Source organism: Pinus tabuliformis, chromosome 7, assembly GCF_031772625.1.
Source record: "Pinus tabuliformis cultivar Carrire ecotype Pingquan chromosome 7, CPIR1, whole genome shotgun sequence".
In the NCBI taxonomy this organism is placed as follows: Eukaryota; Viridiplantae; Streptophyta; class Pinopsida; order Pinales; family Pinaceae; genus Pinus; species Pinus tabuliformis.
The window spans coordinates 788,345,289-788,355,658 of record NC_142293.1 but is presented as its reverse complement, the minus strand read 5'-3'; the positions used below and the strand labels follow the sequence as shown (position 1 = coordinate 788,355,658).

General features: G+C 33.9%; 1 protein-coding gene across 1 annotated transcript; it reads left to right on the top strand.

The window, feature by feature from the left end:
* The first annotated feature begins 4,136 nt into the window (after positions 1 to 4,136).
* On the top strand, positions 4,137 to 4,933 carry LOC149249920 (potassium transporter 10-like). The gene is made up of 2 exons (XM_089456355.1): positions 4,137 to 4,358; positions 4,672 to 4,933. Exons 1-2 carry the CDS (start codon positions 4,148 to 4,150, stop codon positions 4,920 to 4,922), a joined length of 462 nt encoding a protein of 153 aa, XP_089312481.1. The 5' UTR covers positions 4,137 to 4,147; the 3' UTR covers positions 4,923 to 4,933.
* The last annotated feature ends 5,437 nt before the right edge of the window (positions 4,934 to 10,370 follow it).

Here is a 10,370-nt window from a genome sequence, read left to right as displayed (position 1 = left end):
TAACATAAATAAATTTATAAGAAAATTGTAATAAAATTTACAATATCTTTAAAAAATAAGTTTATAAGAATAAACGTTTTTTTTTAAATTTTAAAATAAAGATATTTTAATTTTTTTAATTATTTGAAATGATAAAAATATAGTCAATATAAATTTATATTAGATTATTCCAGGGTTTGATAGATTAGAAGTTAAGATGGATTTGAAAATTCTTCATAATATTTTAATGTGACATACATAACATACATATTTTGCCTTTTTGAATTTGAACTTGTATACTATTAAAAAGAAGCACATTTTTTCTTAACCATTAAAGCTACTCAAACTTATGCTAAGTAAGTTAAAAATATGAGTCATTATAACATCTTCCATATAATATAAGTAATGTGAATAAAATCAATATTAATAATATATATATTTTTTTCATTTTATTAAAATAAAATACTTCATTAATTTAAAATTATACTATGAAATATCCCATAGTACTATAACACATTTATCAATCTAATAAATAAAAATAATAAAATAATATATCTCATGTAAAATTTACATCAATTTTAATACTAAATTATTAAATTCCATAAAAAAAAAATCCAAAAACTGATATCAGATGTAAAAAAAATTAATACAAATTCTACCTACCATACTACTCCTACTTCTTTTAAATGAAAGTTTTATATTATACTGAATTTGTATCAATTCCAAGTAATTTGATGGTACATTTTTGAGTCCAAAAAGTTATCAAATCCCAATCCAAGAGACTCACATCAAAATCAATGTAAATTCTGTATCAATTCCAAGTAATTTGATATTACATTTTTGAGTCCAAAAAGTTATCAAATCCCCATCCAAGAGTCTCACATCAAAATCAATGTAAATTCTGTATAACACCTTTGATTCTACAATAACTTCAAATTCAAAATCTGAACGTTTTTTAAATGAAAGTTTTATATTATATTGAATTTGTATCAATTCCAAGTGATTTGATATTACATTTTTGAGTCCAAAAAGTTATCAAATCCCAATCCAAGAGTCTCACATCAAAATCAATGTAAATTCTGTATAACACCTTTGATTTTACAATAATTTCAAATTCACATGGCACACACAGTGATTTTATAAATAAAAAATAATGGGTATGTGTTATAGGGATATCGAGGGCGCAGCTAACCAAGCATTTAATGCCCTATGGCAGGCTGGTTAGCTCTGGTCCCTTTGATTCTACACTAACTTCAAATTCAAAAACTGAACGTAAAACCCTTGGATCTGACCATAACTTCAAATTCAAGAAAACATCATATGGAGTGGAATTGCTACAAATTCTATACAAATTACAATATTTCACCCAAAAACTCTCGTACTTAGTTTCCAATTTCCACCCGCCCTTCTGCAAGTGCCATATGACAAGCAAGAACCCCGGCAATATTTCGAAGCGTTAGTTGCGGCATCGATATCGGAATGTACTGAATGAGGTACGTATAGTAAAATAAGCAGGCGACATGGCAAGTATACGGTTATGTAGCAGCCGCTGTTGACCATTGACAAGCGCATCAGATTAGGTCACCAATGTCGGTTGGTTGGCCGCGCCCAGTCACCGTCCCCTGTCACACAAGATGGAGCGCAACAGTACAGTATGTGAGTCGAATGACAAGAATGTGAGAAGCATTGACAGTAGGCGACAGGAAAATTAAAAGTCGAGCTTCCGGTCATCACCCAACCCAAACACGGTTGTTCTTGTTGTGGCATACAGTCCCTCCTAGAATCTCTTGGCGTCGTGAAATTTGTTGATCGGTAAATCTGATCTAAACACTGGTTGTTGCAACCTCCATCCTTTTTTAGTATTTTTTGGCTACACAATATTATTATGGATTTTTTTATTGGTAAATGCAATAAGTAAATAATTGTTTATTATTTTTCTTGCTAATTTATTGAATAATATTATTTTCATAAAATAAATAAAATAGAAAAATAATAAAACAATCATTAACTTATTACATAAGATTTAACTCTTGCTGAGTGCCATGACCATGTCAACCACAATCTGCAGGCCTCCCTAGTGTAAGGAAGTTGAATGGTTGTTTTGCTTTGCAGGTCAGTGTAAGGAAGTTGAATGGTTGTCTTGCTTTTTAAAAGTGAAGTGTGATGTAAGGTCAACCTTATAAATCCCTGTCCAGTGGCTGACCAGCCAGCGGACGTGAATGTAGAGAAGAACAGAGTACGTTGGGGTCGAGGAAGACAAGGAGGCGAACCCCAGAGATCTCGCTCAATCCAATATGATTGTTCTGCCACTCGACTGTAAAATACAATACAATACCGCATACAATATTAAATATTGTGTACATAATGTTTGGGTTATCAATATTTACCCCATCCTTACAACTTTCCTTACAATGACGCAGATCTCTGGACCTCACCTCCCTGCTTTCCGTGACTCTAACGTACACTCTGTTCTTCTTCACCCATAAGGTGGGTGGCTCATTCTAAATCAGATGGGATTTTTACGAGAAGTGGTGGGCCTTTGTAGCCACGGTTGTACATGTGACCGCGGATCTTTTTATTTCCTTTCGATTTGATTAGTTGGGCGAATCGCATCGTACATCAAATAAATGTTACGTCTATCACATGGCCTCTGCCATGCATTTAATATGATCGATAATTGTCACTGTTCTTTTGGAGCCTGTACATGATGTACAAGGTTCAATCTCAGGAACAATTTGGTCTTTTAGGTGGACAGAAACTCAAAGGGATCTCGTTTCCAGATAGCAAGGACAAAGGAGACTTGATTGGAGGCAGGGGTTAAATTTGACGGGTGACCCTACCCGTCAAGGAATTTTTTTATGACGTTTTTATTTTTAAACTGCCCATCATATGACTTTTAAAATTTATTTGTACAAGTTTTATCTAATTTCAAATTGTACTCATAATTGTTTAAATTTTTAATTTTTTGTTTTACAATTGGGCTCAAGTCTCATTGCTACACTTTGTTTTGAGACCTGCTGATCATGAATCCCTGCCAACTGTATGTGGTTTTTTCACAGAGGATGACAACTTCTGATCACAAAACTTCAAAGCCAAAATACACGTTAATCCACAGTTGCTCTGGTGGGGTTACTGGTTCTCGGTATGGCATCACTTTGGACATACGGCAAGGAATGGAGAAATTAAAGCAACGTATAGTGACAGAATAAAAGTAGATCATCACCGACAGCATTCCATATTTTTATTATGTTTGCATATATGCATTTCCATTCTCATATATTTTTATTATGTTTGCATGTATGGATTTCCATTCTAATAAAATATATACCGCAAAATCTGCCAGAAAGGAAAAGTTTAAAATTGTTTTGAATATTAGTCTCTAAGAAATCGGTCATGGTCCTCCAATAACCAACACAGCGTGCGAATTTGAACTATTTTAGGCATCATATTTGGTATATGATAAGCGGCGTGCACATTCAAACAAACTTCACCGAGCATTTTTATAAAGTAGTAATTTATTTAGTGTATATACTTCCCCTTTTTTGGGTGAAGAGTCCAACTTATAAATATTCAACCCAACTTTTCTCTAAAATTTTTAATCGTGTTCTGATTATAATAGAAATAATTCTGATAAGGTAGAAAGGGCGATGTCATAGATTGGGAGGACCATAAAAGTGCTGATGAGATGATCTAAAAGAACTCTATAAAGTAAAAAAAACTCAAGATATGGACTCAAAGCATATCACTCAACATTAGATTGAATTAAATCATAGAAAACTTTATTGGATTACTTCAATTGAAATAAGGACAAATAAATCTCACAAAGAAAAGGACAACAATTCGATTGCAGTTAAAAGATTCTGAATCATAAAATATGTTCACAATATGCACACTCATTGTAGTAGATTCTTCCTTTCCTAATTTGATAGATAGAGTGAACCATTTTACAAATCACAATAACTGGAATCTTGAATAGCATTTACAATCTTAAATTGCTTCGTTGGACTATAATATATACTATTATTTCCATAAATTGGCTGATAGGTTGGCCGGAGTAAATAGCTATCGTGAAGCTTTGGCTGTTAATGTGCTTGTTAGCAATTATCAAATATAAAAAGCAGTAATATCCTGATCCTCTGTATTTCATGTGCAGGAGTTGTCGGGTTTGATGGTTCTGCGTCTTGCATTTCAGAGCCTTGGGGTTGTCTATGGAGACTTAGGCACATCTCCTCTGTATGTTTTTAATAGCACATTTCCTGATGGTGTCCGCGATCGTGAAGAGTTGATGGGGGCTCTTTCGTTAATCATATATACTTTGACACTAATTCCTCTTCTGAAATATGTCTTTGTTGTCATGAGGGCCAATGACAACGGAGAAGGTAACATGACACTATGGCTTTGCATAGGAGACTGCATATGATAAAATCAAAATGCCCTGCATATTCCTGGCCCTTGCGAATTTTGTAACTATCCATTAGGCTTACATTCTAAGTATCATTGGGTGATTCTATTCAAACCCAATAGACAATTCCAAAGTTTAGGCTAGAACTTTCTGTTAATTGTTTTGAAAAATTCACTAGGCCATTCTGTTTATAAGGCTATCTAATTTCTTTTCCTGTCACCTGCTTTTTAGTATGCATATAAATGCAATTTTAACAAGGGCTCTTAAGATATCACGTTTCTGTGATGTAGGTGGAACATTTGCTCTGTATTCATTACTCTGTCGACATGTTAAAGTGAGCACTATTCCGAATCAACACCGCACAGATGAAGAACTCACAACTTATAGCAGGCGAAAGATTGAAGATAAGTCATTTGCTGCAAGAACAAAGAAATGGCTGGAAGCAAAAGTTGACCGTCAAAATGCACTTTTACTTCTTGTACTTGTTGGCACTTGCATGGTCATCGGTGATGGAATTTTTACTCCTGCTATCTCAGCCTAGAGCCTAGAGGAGAGATTTTAGTGAAGGCAGGGGTTCTCTATGCATCAGGAGGTGGCGGAATACTTCAAGATACAGGAAAGCTTTTCGTAAGTAATGTGTATATTAGTAGCATAGATTCATCTAAACCAGTGTGTATATTAGTTGCATAGATTTATCTAAAACTAGATGACCCAGAGAGAATGCAATTTCTAGTAATGTGTGTATATGAGTTACATGGATTTATCTAAATCTAGATTAACTAGAGAGGATGCAATTTATAGACTACTTTTCATGTTCATTTAGTGTTACATTTAAGGTTTCAGTGACAATATTGCCATTGTACTAAAATATCAGGAAACCTCTAAAAAGAAATGAAAAACCTCACCTTGTAGCTCGGCCGGATCGTAAGCAGAGTCTGTGGTTCAATGGGAGAAATTGCCGATGAATGGGCAGATTCTCGCTCGCGCTAGCCACGATTCTCGCTCAAACAACAGCCAAATACGCCAAACAGCAGCTCCAACAGATTCAAGCGGAGAAGGGGAGACTCGGAGAGCTTTTACGAAGATAAAGCTGGAAATATTTCAGTGGTCCGGGCGTATGATGGAATTTTCACTCGAGCCGGAGCGCAGCGCGGTGGACACCAATACCATCAACCAAATTTAATAAAGCCATTAACAGCTCTCAGTGGATTGTAAATGCAACAGGCTCAGAATTTATTTCAATTCGTGAAAGTTGGTGGACCGTGGACGCGTCACGCCAACTTACAACATACAGCGTACTACAGACTACAGTCACTTCATTCGTATAGGCTATTACCGACGGTCCGATCCCGATTCCCGACTTGCAACTTGTATGTTAAATATATATATCAAAAAATTATTAAAAAAAAACTTAAAACTTTTCATTTACAAACCTGCCCGTCAAATTGACGGTTTTAAAAATTAATAGCCAGTTACGGTTGACGTGGATATTTGAAAGGTGAACGTATTTTACGTGTAAAATCGCTAAAAACGGGCAGACGGGCGTCAAATTTAACCCCTGATTGGAGGAGGCATGGAATTTGATGGGTAAATTTGACTTGATTGGATCAAGTAGAAAATGACGACAATTTAAAGGGGAAGAATCTAGGTATATCGAAATAGAAAACTAGTGGGATGAAAAAATAGTGCCCAGCACTAGCACTAGAGCACATGAAATCGCCAATGAGAAACACACCAATGAAGAAAACGACAACAAAGCCCCCCATGAATGTGGCACACAAAAACGTCAATGCGAGCCTCACCAACAGAAATAGATAGACGACCTCAAAAAATCAAACTCGTCGGATGAAAGAAGGTAGCACGAACCAGAGGGTGTCGACCGTTAGGGTTCCAGTCGTCCATGAAAATAACTAATTATAAAAGGCATGAATAATATCTGAGATAAAATAAATGAATTGGTTTAATCGATTGTAAAGAATGGGAAATTAAGAATATGCACATATTTTAGAAAGTTAAAACCAATAATGATTAAGGATCCCTTACTAGCACCCTTTTTAAAGGAAATCCTCCAACCCGTAATAAGAAACGATACCTACTCATTTTTAGATTTCCTTTACTAGCACCCTTTTTAAAGGAAATCCTCCAATCGGTAATAAGAAACGATACCTACTCATTTTTAGATTGGTATTTGAGATATAACTAGGTGTCAATTAAAAAATGGAACTTCCTTTGTCAATGACATTTGTAATGAAATGGGGAGCTTTTACATACAAAAGAATGTGAGTTCTTCTGGTAAATGGAGTAGAATTCTTTTCAAAAATTGTTGTGGATATTTTCAGACTTTCATTCACAAAACCATGGAAGTATACCAAGATGGTCGTTTAAAAACCATGCCATAAACCTGAGTTCTTACCACCTTTTTGTCAAATTACTTGGAGATATAGTTTCAAACGAAAAGTATGTTGGTATACTCGGAAAGTAAAAGTTACTTAAAAAAACTAAAACCACTTATAAACCCCTCCAAAGTTAAAATTTCTTGGGCGATACAAATATAGTATAGAAAATTTGTAAAAAAATATTTCAAGCTCTTCTATTTGAATAGTTACATAAAAAAGAGAAATCATTTCAAAGGACATTAAAATGCTAGTGAGAATTTGAAGAATTCAAGAACAAGATTATGAAAACATTTATCTTAAAGTTCTTCACACTTTCATGTACAGTGGACATCATGTATAATTATTGGGGCCATCTTAGCACAACTATAGAATAAGAAAAATGGATGAATTATCCCTTGTACCAATTGGAAGGAAAACCTTCACAACGAAGAAGAATTAAAATAATGTAAAAATAAAATTCCTAGAGAATACGCTCATTTTTACATAGATCACTGACATTAGAGTACATTTTGAACAAACTAACTTTAGAAAAGAAGAATAAGTATATGACTAATGTCATTTCAAGAATATGATTTTGAAGTCATTATCAAATGAAAAAAACCAAATGTGGGATTAGACCATTTATCAAGAATAAAGAATGGAAATGAAAGAAAACAAACAAATATTTTCCAATACAAGAGGCATTGAGCTATTTGAAGGATTTTTCAATGATTTTTTTTCCTTGTAAGATTAGGTCTGATGTTACTATCAAAAATATGTACATAGATAATTATCACAAGCTACTGGTCTACCACTTGGAAAACTAGAGCAATAGCATAAGTTTCAAATATTATGATTGCATGTTTCATAGACTACTAGATTGTTTTTCAAACTGAAAAAAGAACCAGGTAATAAACTGCACTAGAAGATAATAAACATTGCAACGAAAATGCCATTGGGGCCATCCTAACACAACTGTAGAACAATAAAAAGGGACGAATTATCCTACACACCCATTGGAAGGAAAACCTCTACAACCAAGAAGAATTAAAATAATGTAAAAAGAAATTTCTTGGGTGTGATTTATGATTTAAAAATGTTTGGGAATTATGTACTAGAGAATAAATTCATTTTTACATAGATCGCCCAACATTAAAGTACATTTTGAACAACCAATTTTAGCAAAGAAGAATAAGTAGATGACTAATGTCATTTGAAGAATATGATTTTGAAGTCATTGTCAAATCGAAAAAAACACATGTGGGATTAGAGCATTTATGAATAATAAAGAATGGAAATAAAAGAAAACAAACAAATATTTTCCTAATACAAGAGGTGTTGAGATATTTTAAGGATTTTCCAAAGTTTTTTTCCCTATAAGATCAAGAATTTTATATTACTATAAAAACAATACACACAGATAATTATCACACGCTACTAGTCTACCACTTTGGAAACTAGAGCAGTGGCATAAGTTTCAAATTTTATGATTGCATATCTTGTACACTACTAGACTGTTTTTCAAACTGAAATAATAATAATAATAATAAAACATGAAATAAACTAAAGTATAGGATAATATACATGGTAGTAATAGTGCCATTGTGGCCATCGTAACTCAACTATAGAACAATAAAAAAGCTGTGAATTATCCCACATAGAAATTGGAAGGAAAACCTCTATAACCAAGAAGAATTAAAATAATGTAAAAAGAAAATTCCTGGGTGTGATTTATGGTTTACAAATGTTTAGGAATTATGTACTAGACAATAAGTTCATTTTTACATAGATCACCTCACATTAAAGTACATTTTGAACAAACCAATTTTAGTAAAGAAGAATAAGTATATGACTAATGTCATTTCAAGAACATGATTTTGAAGTCATTATCAAATAAAAAAAACCACATGTGGGATTAGACCATTTACCAAGAATAATGAATGAAAATAAAAGAAAACAAACAAATATTTTCCTAATACAGGAGGCATTGAGAAATTTGAAGGATTTTCCAAAGTTTTTTTTCCCTATTATATTACTATTAAAAAGATGTACATAGATAATTATAACAAACTATTGGGCTACCTCTTGGGAAACTAGACCAATAACATAAGTTTAAAATTTTATGATTGCCTATCTCATAGGCTACTCAAATGTTTTTCAAACTAAGAAATAAACTAAACTAGAAGATAATAGACATGGAAACGACATTGCCATTATATATTTTTTTCTTGAAACATTTGGATCACTTAATCATTACTCAGTTGGAGATTCCAACGAGTTCGGTGGTTATGGCTCATTGTCGACATCTAAGGAAGAAAAGTCAAAGTTTGCTAATTTCTTGGCCATAATTGAAACTTTCTTATTAAGCCTATCCACTTTATCCATTAGTTCAACCATGTAGATTATCATTTCTTGTTGAGCGTCTACTCTATCTATAAGCACTCTATCCATGAGAGTTATAATATGCCAATGTAGCTTGATAGCTCGCATGTAGGAGAAAAAGTAAGCTCTAGATGAGTTTCCCACATCAACAATCTAGTCCCTGGTATCCCGATCAACCTACATATCAAGAATGAATCTTCTAGCCTATCTAACTTGGCCTTCAACATCAAAAATCACTCTCTCAACTACTTCAAGGATGATATCATTGTATCTAGCCATAGCAATGTGAGTCGTTGTTTGAACATGTGTCTAATGTGAGAGATGTTAGCGATGGGGCCAAGATGCCCTCTCTTGCCTCCATGATGACTAGAGGAGAAACGAAGTCTAGCCATGGAATGAGAAGCATAAAGACAGAGGAAATGAAGGTGGAATAAAAAGAGAGGGAGGGTGAAATTGTTTCTAGTGAAGAGGTTGAGTGAAGATATAGTGGATGAATCATAGGTGTACCAAGAGAAAGAGAAATAAAGGTAGTAGGCCAATAGGGTTAGGAGAGTCTGAGAAAACTTAGGCTTGACCGAATCAAGTAGAGAGAGACCAATGAGGTGAAGGTAAAATACCTTTAGGAAAAAATATCAAATGGGAGATTGAAAGAAAAAACCACCCAGAATTAAAACCCCAAGGATGGGAGGAAAAACTAGAAAACCACTAACCTAAGACTCATACAAAATGTCAAAAGCAAGAAGTTCATTGGTGAAGCACTATTCAAACCTGAAATTCCTTAGTCAAGTCTCCAACGAACCAAGGGTAATGAGCCTCATGCTATTAAATATCCAACTGACAACCATAGCTAAGCTTGCATGCAATGAAGGCTTCGTCGAGAAACTGACATTAACCCTTCCTCTCTTTAAACCAGTGCATTCCAAAAATGGTAACTCTGAAAAATTCTTTAAGAGACCACATGGAGTGATTGTTTACGATACAATAGGAAACATGAAGAACATAAACCATATCATTTATAACCTTCTCCCACCACCCTGTGTCATAATACTTAATCGATTGCCCAATAGTTTCTATGATTGTCACCAAGATGCTTCTATAAGGCAAATTCAGGATATATTATCCTTCCCCAGATTCCCACATGACAAAGACAATCATTTTGGCAACCTCCCATGAACTAACTAGCTTCCCCATCACATGTGAGTATATTATGTTACATGCGAAACTTTGTAGTT

Bases quoted from the DNA above. Each gene is read 5' to 3' on its own strand.
- LOC149249920 (XM_089456355.1), top strand. From the start codon at position 4,148: ATGGTTCTGCGTCTTGCATTTCAGAGCCTTGGGGTTGTCTATGGAGAC. The intron at 4,359-4,671 runs GTAACATGACAC...TCTGTGATGTAG, and splicing joins GGCCAATGACAACGGAGAAG to GTGGAACATTTGCTCTGTAT.